The sequence below is a fragment of the Podarcis raffonei genome, chromosome 3 (genome assembly GCF_027172205.1).
Source record: "Podarcis raffonei isolate rPodRaf1 chromosome 3, rPodRaf1.pri, whole genome shotgun sequence".
Classification (NCBI taxonomy): Eukaryota; Metazoa; Chordata; class Lepidosauria; order Squamata; family Lacertidae; genus Podarcis; species Podarcis raffonei.
In genome coordinates, this window is record NC_070604.1 from 92,687,440 (window position 1) to 92,702,101 (window position 14,662).

The window sequence follows — 14,662 nt, forward strand, 5'->3', positions numbered from 1 at the left end:
ACAGGAAGGTAGGTTCATGGACAAGCCTGGAGGTCCAGCTATGGACTGTGGCAGCGAGAGCATCTTTCTGAAGGATGCTACGCCACTCTAGCTGATGCTACTCTGCAGGCCTCTTTTGCTGAGGAGAAAGGAAGGCGAGCTGAGATGGGGGGGGGGGCAAGAGTGGGGCAGAGTAGACAAGGTGGGACAAGATGACTCACAGGATCCTTTCCAACTCCACAATTCTATGATCCTAGAAGGTTCTACAAGCCTGATCCAGCCTAGAGGCTGGCAGCTCTGCCCCCTGGTTTTTTACTGTCTGAGAACCTGGAGAGTTGCCTGCCAAACAGGGAAATTTCCCAGGATTGAACTTAGGACGGTTTGTTTCCCCATCATTTGCAAAAATCCTTCAGAAAAGATACAGTCCTATCACAATCAAGAGAGTTCTATGGTAATGCAGTTTACTTTGCGTAAGAAACACAGGCTGGTTTGGGAAATAATTAAGGGGAGGCATAATGAGCTACAGTTCCCTCTCTCTGAGCTAATTCAGACTGTCCAAACCTGACAACACACTTCTCAAACGCTCCTGCGAAGCGTAGCTTGCAGTCTAAAATTCCATCCTCTCCACCTCCTTTCTAAAAAAGAGCCAAGGGAGCCAATTTTCACAGCTTAGCACCTGTGCTCTGGGTAGCAGACGGACATGAACAGCTGCAAGAACAGGAACTTTCCGTAACTTTTAGCCTACACTGGGCTTAAAAATGGGGGTGGGGGAGAGAGACAACAGCCCAAGAAAGCCACCTAGCAAAACCTTAGAACTATCTAGAGCAGGTGGTCCCTCCAGGTGTTGTTAGACTAGAACACCATCATCCTCGACCATGATGGGAGATGGAGCCCAACATCTGAAGGGCCAGAGGCTCCCCATCTACAGGACTTTTCTACTGTCATGAGGATCATGAAAACTCCCAATGGAGAGAATTATGGAAACTGCCAAAACCAGGATTTCCAGAAAAGGGAAATGCTCCTGGCACATCATCCCCCAAATTGCACAAGTCTATAGTACAAATGGTTCAAACACACAGTTTGATCAGCAAAAAAGGGAACTATAAAGTGTGAACCATTCGTACCATATACTTTGTCACAACCCAAGAATCAGGTTCAGGATTTGAAGGAGGCTGTCCTCCATCTGAAAATGTCTGTTGATCTCAGACAGAAGTGTTAGGGGCACAGTGACAGAACTACCCTACAGCCACATAGGCTTCACACAGGGGCCAAAGGTGATGAAATGAACCTCAGGACTCTGCAATTCTACACTTCTATGAAACTAATATATTGTAAAACATCAAGGAGTGGGCCTCAAAGTGCATATTCAGAGCTACTGGTGGTCCCCAAGTCTGAAAACACTGAAGACCGCTAGGCCCACCTGGATTTTCATGGCAACTTCTTTCCCGTTCTTCAAGCGCCCCAGGTGAACCTGTCCAATCGAAGCTGCAGCGAAAGGTCGCTCTTCAAAGAACTCCAACTTATCACGCCAGTTGGGACCAAGGTCATTGTTCAAAGTTTTCTAGCGGTGAATAAAAAACACAAATTGGAGTTTTCCCTTCCCAGGTAGACACTACCACTTGTTGCTTAGACTAGGGACTTTGAAATCCAGCTATGACATACGGACAACTGCAAACAAGCACCAAGGGCATATAAATGGCCAGGATTAAAAATCCAAGCAGCCACTAATGTATACAAATTAGAGAGCTAAACAATGAATTCCACCATGATTTTTTTAAAAATGGTGTAGGCAAGGAAAGAAGGTGCAGTCAGGTTATTTAATGCTTTGTTCTTGCAGCCTGCTCAGCAATGGCCCAGAACCTGTAAAGAGAGGAAGGTGCCTGCTTTCTCTTTCAACACAGGTCTACTTCTGTTCGTCCACTTTGATCCCCAAGGCTCCCTCCTGTCATACAGCCCAGCCAAATCCTCACCATCATTTGCTTCAATGGCATGAAGTCTGCACTCTGACGGACACGTTCAAAAATCTTCTGCAGATGAGGGTTGATGAAGGCATCATCTGACAAGAGGAAAACACAAGCCCAGTCAGGCAATCAGAGCCATAGTTAAACATAATAGCTAGTTCCTTTGATATGCAAGTACAGTCTCATTAAAAAGGTAGAAGTAGCCTTAAGTACATTTCGGATTGAGCATTGACATATAGACGTGAGTGGATTTTGTGCTAGGGTCAGACAACATTCTATCTTGCACAAAGGAGCCAGCTTATTGTTCATAAATTCCTATAAACATGTGACGCTTTACCCTCAGTCTTTGTCATCCTTGAAATATCCAATGAAAAGCCCGAAGACTCTCCCCCTGCTGCAAGGAACTCTGCATATGCTCTGAAACCCAATGTTCTGCTCAAGCAAGCAACATGCAGCTAGCTATGTTAAATTGACTTCAGGGAATTAATTTATTTAGTAATTTGGGTTTCAAATACTTAAAGAACAAATAAACAAAAAGAACATCATATACAAAAAAGGCAATTATCTTTAGGGAATTTTCCCTAAAGTGTGCGCAAGAGAGAAAGCATTGCCTTCTCTCTTCTCCAAATAAACTTATTTATATTTTGTTATTTTGTTTCATTAGTTGTTGTTTTTAAAGCAAATCCCTAAATTTTCTCATTAGAATCTCCCTGTGTGACACTGCAGAGATGCTAAGTGACCTGTTGTGTTCCAAATTTTCCCCTCACACACAAACAAAATTGTGTGCCTCTAAAGCTTTGGAAAAGTAAATTCACATCAGTTTATTATCCCCTAAAGCAGAACAGAAAGGGGAATGGGTCCTTGGCAGTAGGACCATGAAATCCTCAAAGCAGCTGGACACACTACAGTGCGGCCCCAGCATTTTGGTGGCAGCGTATCGCTTTACTTTTGAAGGGAGCTCTTGTACAAAACAGGGACCTGCCAGTAAGGAGGGATCCATTCCCACCCACTCAATTCCTTCACACATGGCAAAGGGTCAGATCCCCTGACTTACGTACAGGCATTGCCCACAAACCTTCAAGCTCATTTTTGCAGCTTAGAAGGTGCAAAAGAAGAAGAAGAAGAGTTTGGATTTGAAATCCCGCCTTTCACTCCCCTTCAGGAGTCTCAAAGCGGCTAACATTCTCCTTTCCCTTCCTCCCCCACAACAAACACTCTGTGAGGTGAGTGGGGCTGAGAGACTTCAAAGAAGTGTGACTAGCCCAAGGTTACCCAGCAGCTGCATGTGGAGGAGTGGAGACGCGAACCTGGTTCCCCAGATTACGTGTCTATCGCTCTTAACCACTACACCACACTGGCTCTCAAAAGAGCCAGTGCAAAAGAGCTTTGCTCAAGAAGGGGTACTGAATTTGGGCACGATGGAAGAACGCCCACGAGATCCTGGCGATATCCCTCATCCTAAGGCTTCCACAAGCGAAGAAAGCAAGTGTGGCATCCTCCATGGGGGTGTTGTGTGCTGAAACCTCATCTACTCTACCCCCGTCCCTTCCGAGACATAGCAGGAAGGGCTGGAGCTGGCAGGAGAACATTTCAATTCTCAACAGGCTGCTCTACTTTCATCACCTCAGAAAAACAGAGAATAAACACTTGCATCAGCTGTGACTTGCATGTCTATTCCAACACTTATCTGCTTTGCTCGCTAACATCCCGATGAACCGCCTTCACTTGCTATTTATGTGGCAAGTTTATTAGGCCTTCAAAGAACTCTGGAAAGAACAATTTGCCAACTGGTGCTGAAGTAACCAACCAGATTATTTTTTAACAAAGCATGCTCGTGGTCAAAAACACAGGAAGCAAAGTATATGCACAGTCAGACCATTAGGCCCATCTAGATGAATGCTGTCAACACTTGTCTGAAAGCTGACATTCCCAGATGCAACCCAGGGACTGAACCTGGGACCCTCCACATTCAAAGCATGTCCTCTGCTGCTGAGCTACAGATTTTCCTCTTTGTGGCTTATGGTTTAGACCAGACATTAAAAGACACCCCTGCAATTAAGAAGTGACAGTCCGTTCCTCCCTTGCAAGGTTGGGCAAGACACTGACCACAGAAAGCGTTCATGGTAAAGTTTTACGGGGTGAAGCAATTGCAAGCAGAGAGCAGCCTGCAAGTTGCATTAACCTATTGTTTTTAACGGAAGCAATGGGCTCTTGCTGGGGAAAGCTCATTTTCCTGGTCCTTTTCAGAAATACAGAACTGCATCTTTCTCAGAAGGCTGGCGAAGATTAAAGGAGGGACAGAATGTCTACCAGGTTTGTGAGCATTGCCTTGGCCTTCGGTTGTGTCTATTTCTTTAAAAGCCTCCAGTGAGTTTGGCAATGCTATGCTAAGTTTCTATGAGAAGAAACTTAGTTAAATTACACACACACACACAGAGAGAGAGAGAGAGAGAGAGAGAGAGAGAGAGAGAGAGAGAGAGAGAGATTGGCATGCCTGCTCTAGTAGTTACTTCAGATCCCGCCATTGTAGTAACTTTGGTGGTAGCCACATCACATCTGGATCATCTACACACACACAAACATTCTCTTCTGCTAATACCAATATTCCATTTTCTCTTGGTCACAATACAATGTTCAGCTACACACTTCTCTCATCTGGATTTGCCAGGCTGCTGGCCTGAGTTGGGGGAATTCTAAACTTCAGCCAAAAATAATGAACACATGCTTGAGAAGTCGAGTCCAAATAGTTTCCAGAAGGGAGCCATGTTTGTGGTGGTTGTTTGCTGCAACAGACTTAGAGCCTTGTGTCGCTTTCAAGTACAGTCAAACCTTGGTGGTTGAACATAATCCGTACCGTTTGATTTCCAAAACGTTCAACAACTGAGGCGCATCTTCCAATTGGTTGCAAGAGCTTATTGCACTCAAGCAGAAGCTGCGCCTGACGTTCGAGTACCAAAAAAAATGTTAAAAAACTGGAGCATTTACTTCCAGGTTTTCGGCGTTCAGGAGCTGAAACGTTCGAAAATGGAGCCATTCAAGAACCGAGGTTTGACTGTAGAAGCTTTTGTGGCTAACACTTCATACATCTGATGAAACGGACTCTAGGCCCTGAGAGTTTACTTTAAAGGGTACTGCTCTTTCTCACTTTTGCCCAAAATGAATACCACAGTATTGATTTATTAGCAGTTTTAACGCAATATACACTTCATAATATGCAACTACAAATAAAGATTACAGGGAAGATAGAAACAAGAACAGTATGTGAGATTCAGGCTTTTTGATGCAACAGCATTTATATGTGTACTGATGGTTCTCACCTGGTGGAAGGTGAAAGGGATAAAGGGCAGAGAATAAGACGTTCTTAAAAACACAACACAAAAACCTTGGAGGTAAAGAAATGCTACAATTGCAAAAGGTATGTTAACAAATTAGAAAGGTGGCAGTTTTTTCTAGCAACAGTGTTGGTGGTTGTTAACACTTAAGATAGACTGTACTTTTCCTTGGGAGAGGGGGATTAAAATATTGACAATACAGGAATACCTTTTAGGGGAGCAAGCAACATGTCACAGAATAGTGAGCAAGCTTTCATGCTCTTCAGAATCCTTCACATGGCGGGTGTTAAACAAAACAGGCAAGGGGGAGAAAGTTAGCAAGTTTTTAAAGTCACAATGTCTACATTTGCAATATTCTAGCATGGAATCCTGGGGGGGGGGGCATTTGCAGCTTTAATGGGTACTCTGTTGGGTACTAACTGGCTTCATATTGCACCAAGGCTGCTAAGGACATTATGGCAAATATCTACTATGATTATTTTACAAAATATAAACTTGAGCAGTTATTTCAAAAGGCACTTTCCCTCTGTACAAAAATCCAAAAAAGGTACTGTTGTGCTGGCTTAATAAACAGAAACTGTATTACTGCCTCTTCTGGAAAAATGGTTGGGAGAGTCAAAAATTCACCCGAGAGATGAGAGATCAAAGGGGGAGGATTCAAGGAGCACCAACATGTTGTTCATTCTTACCTTGGATGCTCAGCATCTGCCCCAGCTTCAGCGCTGCTCCTCGAACCTTGCAGAGGGTCCTCACTATTCTCTCTGCATTGGCCTCCGACATAAATGGACTGGTATCCATAACAGCCTTTTTGCCTGAGGACAGGGTAAAAAAATAAAGGAAAATGCTGCATGGGTGCTACTGTTGGCACTGTACCCACTTGGTCCAAAGGACCTTGCTTTCTTCGCCTTTCAGGTGGTAGAGAAGTATCAATTACTGTGCAGCATTCCTCAATATAAAGGAGGTAAAAGCAGACAACCTGGTGCCATCCAGAGATTTTGGACTAAAATTCATCTCAAAACACTTTGTTCAAATGTGCTCTCACACGTTTCACCTCCCTGCAAAGCTAGGGTGCCAAGAAGATGAGCTGAGTAGCCTTTGTCTGGAAGGTGCTGCTTGCCACAGACGCAAGGAAATCTTAATGAGTGAACACATTCACACACACTTTGTGCATAGGGCTGCCCCTGAAGACAGTTAGGAAACTTGAAACTTGTGCAAAATTTGGTGGCCAGGTTGCTCACCAGGGCAAGACAGCTTGAGACTATTACACCAATCCTGGTCTGATTGCACTGGCTACCAATTAGTTTCTGGGCCCACTTCAAAGTGCTGCTTTTGACCTATAAAGCCTTAAAACGGCTCAGGACTGCAATACCTGAAGGACCGCCTCTCCTCATACAAACCGATCAGGTCCCTGCGATCATTACCTGAGGCCCTTCTTCGTGTGCCTCTCCTCCACGAGAGGTCCGGAGGGTGGCAACACAGGAACAGGGCTCCCCATTTGTGGAACGCTCTACCCAGGAAGGTTCGCTTGGTACCTTCATTATATACCTTTAGGCGCCAGGCCTCTTCAAACAGGCCTTTAGCTGATTAACATCCAACACTCTTTTAAATGTGCGGGCGGGGCGGGGGGGGAGAGATGGGTTGTTTTGTTCTTTATTTTTATTATGTATTCATATTGTATTTTTATATTGTGAACCACCCTGAGATCTAGGATGAAGGGTGGCAGATAAATTTAATAAATAATAACAATAACAATTCTCCTTCTGCATCTTTTTGTTGTTGTTAATAATTAAATAATCTTTATTAATTTAAATTACACACATATACAAAGAATTTACAATCTCATACTACAAAAAGAAAACTAAAGAAAAAACAATTAAGAAGAAAATACATTAAAAAGAAAGAAAAATCAGATTTACGTGCATAAAAAAGAACTTAAACTTCCTAATTAATACTTAAATAAACACGTAAATAAAAAAGACTTCTGACAAAACGAGGCTTCTAATCATTCTCATTGTACTGTTTATACTGTCGTCGGTTTTCCCCGCACAATTTTATATTCTTTAATATTGTTCCCGTCTACTCCACAAATGGTATTTGTTGTGTTTACAAGTATCACTCAAGTTCTACTAATATGGTGTGGTTGGTACAATATGATCTTATATAATCCTTAAATAGTCTCCATTCTCCAAATATTTTCTGGTTCAATACTCCTTTAACTCTTCCTGTCAGTTTTGCTAGTTGTAAATATTCTAATATGAGTATCTGCCAATCCTGTGCTTGTCGGTATTGTTTCGTTTTTCCACTTCCTCACCACAATAATTCTTGCTGCTGTGGTGACATACATGAACAGCATCTCCTTCTGCATCCTGAGACAGTATAATCCCAAGAAACCCCACCCTTTTAATGAAGTTTGAAGCAAAAACATGAAGGCTTCACAGGGCAGGGATTTCTATTTGCTGGGCCATGGACTCCTAACTTATTTGTTCCTGAAATACTGAAACTCATTGGAGGCTCTGAGCAGGTACTGCTGCAACAAATCTGTTTACTGACCTTGAAGCACAACTCAACTCTCCTCTCCTGACAGAAGAGGGCGTGTAGAGACTGGATTTCATTTCACGGCCCTGGAAGGACCGTCCTTCCCAACAGCCATCTGGGATCACCTCTAATTTTTCCTCTGCTGCCGTAAGTACAGCTTTGAAGGTTAGCAGTGACCAACAGAGCTATTTTTACTTGGCTTGCTTGACAGACACAGTGAATCTCATCCAGAATGCACGATGGACATAAACTTTTGCACACCTTTTTTTTCCCTCTTTCCAGGATAGCTTGAATGGGAACAGTCAAAGACAAGTTGGCTGGTGGGTCCAAGGTCTCTCATGCCTTGGAAAATAAGCTCACGGCACTTTAACTCTTCTCTGAAAGGGGTTATTTGGGTATTGTGAGGCGGGGGCCTTTACCCAATAATTTTAGCAGCAGCTCTTAACAGCCAAACTCTACCGACAAAATCATACTATTGCTCCTCTTCGGAAGAGAACAACAGCAAAAAAGTGAGCCGTGATGCTTCATTTGAAAAGTCTTTTTGGAATGAATGACAAGATGGGCAGGTGGAGACAAGAGGCAGCCACAGGATACATCTTTTGACTTCATCAGAAAAACAAACTTGACCTGGAATCGCAGAGGTAAACTCAAAGAGGAAACCTACAGAACTTACTGCTATTATTTTTAATTGATATTGCCATTTCCTGATGTTCCGTATTGATTTCACTATTAAGTGGAAGGACATCTTCAGGAACACAGCAAATGCCAGACCAAAACTTGCACTCACTAGCTAGAGAGCACCTGCTACCAAATGAGCCATCCCTTTCGTGCCCACTCCCTATTCTTAACAGTTGTTCCATGCAACATTACCCAAAATGTGTAAATCCCACACCTACTAGGTATGTTAAGGATCGCAGTCTAAGATATCTGAAACGTTCTCTGATGCCTCTCCAACCTTTACTGGAAGAGGTCCATTGGGAGAGCATTTGCAAAGCCTACCTTGTATCAGCCTAAACCGTGTTATAGGATTGCAAAGGTTGTCTTCTGAGTGTTGAGCCTAAATCTCCTGTCCTGCTTTACTGCCCGTTTTCCTCACCAGCTGTGAACAATTGATGTTTATGAAAGCCAGTGTGGTGTAGTGGTTAAGAGCGATAGACTCATAATCTGGGGAACTGGGTTCAGGTCTCCGCTCCTCCACATGCAGCTGCTGGGTGACCTTGGGCCGGTCACACTTCTTTGAAGTCTCTCAGCCCCACTCACCTCACAGAGTGTTTGTTGTGGGGGAGGAAGGGAAAGGAGAATGTTAGCCGCTTTGAGACTCCTTTGGGTAGTGATAAAGCAGGATATCAAATCCAAACTCTTCTTCTCTTCTATCTCCTTTCCAGAACGATTCTAAAGGCTGATTTCCCTGTTATCCTCTGAATGAGCGGCAGCACGATTTAAAATTCACCCCTTCTGGTCTTCTACTCCAGGCAGCCAAACAGGCAGTATCCTCCACGTCTCTGCCTCACTCTTTTTTTACCCCTTTCCTCCTAGCTTCTCCCTGGAAAGAGGGGGCTTGCTTGAGAGCTGCAGAATTGACTAAAGAACCCAGACATCTCTTTTAAAACCAGCGATCTATCCTTTCCATACTAATGTAGAATGTAGAATCATCTTTTTAGTTATAACAAGAGATGTGGGGAAGCAGTGGCCTTCCATATAGGACTCCCAGTTTCTATGACCATGCTGGGTGAGGAGTCAGAGTCCAACAGAACTGAGAGGACTACAAGTTCCTCCACTGCTAATCTACAGGTGGTCAGGAAAAAGGTCTCATGAGCTTGACCACTACACACACATTTCTACTTTTCTTCCTTAAACACACCAGCAAATTAACAGAAAAAGCCCTTAATAGGTCAATGTCTCCTTAAACCAAATCCCATAAAAATCGCTGCTCCCACCTCACCTTCCTGCTTTTGCCAGCAACAGCAAGTTCTGCACCCTTTCATAGTATGGCTGAGCTTGCATGCAGGTCAGGGAGTGCCCGGTTATACAAGGTACCTCTGGCAAACAGAAAAATGTAAACAGAACTGTTACACAATCTTTCTTTGAGAACAAGTTCTCTCCAAGATGAGGAGCAAGAGTTGCAAGGGAATGCCTTCAGAGCCATTCAGGGTGATCTGCCACCATGCTTTTTCGGATATACATTTTGAACCTGTGCACAGATTCTGCGATTGTACAGCCTGATATTTCTGCAAGAAATTCTGACGTTTCTGCAGGAGATTTAAGGTCGACCACAGGTGACTTTAAACTCTTGTTCTACATGCCCCAGTTTTGCTCTGTGCACAGCGGGGAGTCCCATTCAGGGGAGTATATATGCACTGAGACACTTTCACATACTACACAAGCAGAATGGAGTAACACACATTTGTGAACCTGTCTGATGGGAACAGTGAAAGCTTTGCTGTCAGGAAACAGGAGCCAACATACTGGAAAGGTTGCAACTGAGATGCTAAAGTTTAGGGCATCAAGAGAGATCAGATAAATTCCATCTGCACTCTCAGAAAGGAACTAACAGTTTCTCCAAATATAATATGCACCTCTAAGAAAATGCTACTATAATTACGGGAGGAACATTATGCAGGGACAGGTTATCACAGATTGAGCAAGACTAAGGTAAGAGGGTTTAGTGACAGAGCTCACACTTCACATACCAAACACAGGAAAGCTGCATGACCATTGCTCTCTCTGGTTCTGTATTGTCTGTATTGCTGCTGCTGCTGCTGCTTTGCCGGTGAGTCTTGGGGAGGACGGCTCCCTCTGCAAGCCCATTCTCCATCTTGGGCCTGGGGGCGGGCCCCATACTCTACCTCAGCATATAAGGCTCCAAGGAGGCCTCGGGACGTTGCTGCTGCCGCTTTGCCGTGAGTTTGTGGGGAGGGCTCTTCCCCCTGCAAGCCCACTTCACCAGTTCAGGGGGCGGGGCCCACACTCACCACCGCCACAACTTTAAGGACACTGGTGCTGCTGCAGCAAATGTTTAAAATGTTTTTATATATTTTAAAGTGTCTTAAAAGTGATTTTACTTTTTACTTTGTTGTACCACCATAAACGGTGGTTTTTATCCATGTATTTTTATTTTGTTTTGTTTTATTTTGGGTTGGGGTGGGATGGTTGTTGAGTGGGGTGGGGATTGGTTTTGTTTTGGTGTAATTTTGTTTGTTTGTTTGTTTGTTTGTTTGCTTTTATATTTTGTAAATGGAGGCGAGTACGAGGCTTGGGATTCCTACTGTGGAGGGCGAGGGAGGTATGGCGGTGGGGGCAAATGTTATAGGCGAAGGGGATCGAGATATGGATATGCTCGTACCCCTTCCAATCTGCGCCCCATCCCGAGAGACGAGGGTAGGGTGAGCAAGGATTACTCACCTCCGTCACTGGTGTTGTGCAATGCCAGGTCTATAGGCAACAAAACCGCCACCCTACAAGATTTCTTTACCTCGCAGGGGGTCGACCTGGCTTGTGTGACGGAGACCTGGGTGCGCAAAGGGGATACTGTTACGAGAGATGGCGCCCCCGGGTTTCTCCGTCCTCCACCAGTTGCGGGATGTGGGCCGGGGGGGAGGGGTGGCGTTATTAATCCGGGAAGATTGTTCTTTCAGGGCTCTACCATCGCCATCGATCCCCGACATTGAATGTGTTGGCCTAGTGTGGGGCTCCGAGGTGAGCTTGGCTGTCTGGCTGGTGTACCGGCCACCTAGCGCACCAGTAGCCACCCTGTCAGGCCTGCTGGAGGTGGTGGCCGGCTGGGCCTTGGAGTTCCCTAACCTATTGGTATTGGGGGACTTCAACATCCATGCTGATGCCACTCCCTCCTCACAGGCTCTGGACCTGGTGTCTTCCATGGCGACACTAGGGCTCTCCCAGTTTGTTTCGGGCCCCACACATCAAGCAGGCCACACGCTGGATTTGATCTTTGGCGTCTGTATAGATGTGATCATGTTTCCTTCAATGAAGGTGCCATGGTCTGATCACTACGCTCTGAAAGCCAGGATTGACGTTCCACCCCCACCCTGCTTAGGTGGCAAGCCGATTTGGGCTCGCCCGCAGAGGCTGATGGACCCTGATAGATTCCGTCAAGCCTTGCGGGACCTTGCTCCCCCTGGCGACTCATTGACTGAGCTTGTTGAGGGCTGGAATACCCAGCTCCTGGCAGCCATCAATGAGATCGCACCTAAGGGCCCTCTGCAACCCCGCAGAAACCGGGCTCCCTGGTTTACCGAGGAGCTCTGGAAAATGAAGCGGGACCTCAGACGGCTAGAGCGAGTATGGCGGGGTGCCCGTGATGGAGCTTCAAGAACATCTTATAGGCTTTTTATGAAAACCTACAAGATGGCAGTGAAGGCCGCTAAAAAGTCCTACTTCTCGGCCTCCATTGCATCCGCTAGCTCTCGCCCGGCGCAATTATTTAGTATAATTCAGTCTTTAACGTCCCTCGAAGGACAGCCAAATTTAAATAACAATTTGACACAGAGCTGTGAGGCATTTGCGAGCTTTTTTGCGGAGAAGGTCCTTTTGCTCCGTCATGACCTCCCTGCCAATTTGGATACAATAAAGGAACTGGAGGCCCCTCGACTGTCCTCGGGTCCAGTATTGGACCACTTTGAACGGATATCCCCAGCTGATGTGGACAGACTCCTCCGAGCTGGAAAGCCCACCACTTGTCCTCTCGACCTGTGCCTGTCCTGGCTAATTAGAGCGTGTCCAGACGAGGTGCGGGCCCCCCTGGGGGATATCATCAATTTGTCCCTTGGCACCAGGACATTCCCAGGGGAACTGAAGGAGGCAGTGGTGCGCCCACTTTTAAAGAAAACATCATTAGATCCCTTAGATCTATCCAATTACCGCCCGGTTTCGAATCTTCCATTCCTGGGTAAGGTGATTGAGAGAGCAGTTGCTGAACAGCTTGGTAGGTTTCTGGATGAAACATCGGCTCTCGATCCATTCCAGTCCGGCTTCCGCGCTGGTCATGGGACTGAGGCGGCTCTGGTCGCCCTAACAGATGATCTCCGCAGGCAGCTGGATTGAAGCGGGTTGGGGCTGCTGATTCTTCTAGACCTGTCAGCAGCCTTCGACATGGTCGATCACGAACTCCTGGACCACCGCCTTGCCGACGTGGGGATCCAGGGCACAGTCCTTCAATGGCTGCACTCGTTTCTCTCTGGTCAGGGACAGAGGGTGGCGCTTGGGGGGGAATTGTCATCCCGCCACTCCTTGGTGTGTGGAGTGCCCCAGGGTGCGATACTCTCTCTGATGCTTTTTAACATCTTTATGCGCCCCCTCTCCCAGCTTGTCCGGAGTTTTGGGCTGGGCTGCCATCAGTATGCTGATGACACCCAACTCTATCTGTTGATGGATGGCCATCCTGACTCGGCCCCAGACACACTGATCAGATGCTTGGAAGCTGTGGCTGGATGGTTACGTGGGAGCCGGTTGAAGTTAAATCCTTCGAAGACAGAGGTCCTCTGGCTGGGATGGGGCGATATGGGATTGAGGGGGCAACTCCCATCTCTTGCGGAGGTGCAATTAGTGCCAGCACCGTCCATTAAGAGTTTGGGTGTAATCTTCAATACCTCCCTCTCCATGGAGGCGCAGATTGCAGCTATAACAAAGGCGGCATTTTTTCATCTCCGCCAAGCTAAGCAGTTGGCTCCTTACCTCTCTTGCCCTGACCTAGCCACTGTGATCCACGCGACGGTCACCTCCAGACTGGATTATTGTAACTCGCTCTACATGGGGCTGCCCTTGAGACTGACCCAGAAACTCCAGCGGGTGCAGAATGCCGCAGCGAGACTCCTTACGGGGTCTTCGCTGCGAGATCACATTCATCTGGTGCTATACCAGCTGCACTGGCGCCCGGTGGAGTACAGGATCAGGTTTAAGGTGCTGGTTTTAACCTTCAAAGCCCTATACGGCCTAGGACCCTCGTACCTACGGGACCGCCTCTCCTGGTATGCCCCACAGAGGAGCTTACGGTCTTCAAATAAAAACATCTTGAAGGTCCAAGGCCACAGAGAGGTTAGGCTGGTCTCAACTAGAGCCAGGGCTTTCTCGGCTGCGGCTGCAACCTGGTGGAATGCTCTGTCACAAGAGACAAGGGCCCTGCAGGACTTGACATCTTTCCGCAGGGCCTGCAAGACAGAGCTGTTCCACCAGGCCTTTGGTCAGGGCGCAGCCTGACTCCCTCCTTTGGCAATCTTTACAAAACTTTAGTTTATGGTTGCCATCAATTTTGATTTTAATTAATTTTTATAATGTTTTTATAATGTTGCACTATTTTAGTGTTGTTAGCCGCCCTGAGCCCGGCTTCGGCTGGGGAGGGCGGGATATAAATAAAATTATTTATTATTATTATTATTATTATTATTATTATTATTATTATTATTATTACTACTACTACTACTACTATTATTAGGCTGGCCAGCAGTGACTCTCCTGGAGATGCCAGGGATTGCATGCAAAGCAGATGCTCCACCACTTCCATGCCCCTTCCCAAAACTTTCATGTTCAACCCCAGCAGCTCAGGTTATAAGGACCCCAATGCTAAGACAGAGAAATCTCTGCTTGAGACCTTGGAGAGCCTACCAGAGAAGACAGCAAGTCATGTGTAGTTGTCAGGTAATGTAAGAAGCACAAGAATAGCCTGCTAGATCAGGTCAATGACCCAGATAGTCCAGCATCCTGTTCTTACAGGCGTAACATTCAGTTATCAGGGCTGAAACTGGCAATGGGCAGACACGCTCCTCTCTCTCCCTCTCTCTGCCATCTGCCAAGCCAAAGGGCATATCACCAAGAGCTTTTGCAATTAGGTGAAAGGCCGCA

At 46.1% G+C, this 14,662-nt stretch overlaps 1 protein-coding gene across 2 annotated transcripts in view; it reads right to left on the reverse strand.

The window, feature by feature from the left end:
• COQ8A (coenzyme Q8A) overlaps window positions 1–14,662 on the reverse strand; it is a 61,782-nt gene that overhangs the window by 8,994 nt on the left and 38,126 nt on the right. For both annotated transcript variants that reach the window (XM_053383015.1, XM_053383016.1), the window contains exons 6-8: window positions 5,962–6,084; window positions 1,950–2,035; window positions 1,400–1,540 (exon numbers count right to left, since the gene is read on the reverse strand). In XM_053383015.1, coding sequence (XP_053238990.1) covers window positions 1,400–1,540; window positions 1,950–2,035; window positions 5,962–6,084 — 350 coding nt within the window. The remainder of the gene's footprint in view (window positions 1–1,399; window positions 1,541–1,949; window positions 2,036–5,961; window positions 6,085–14,662) is intronic.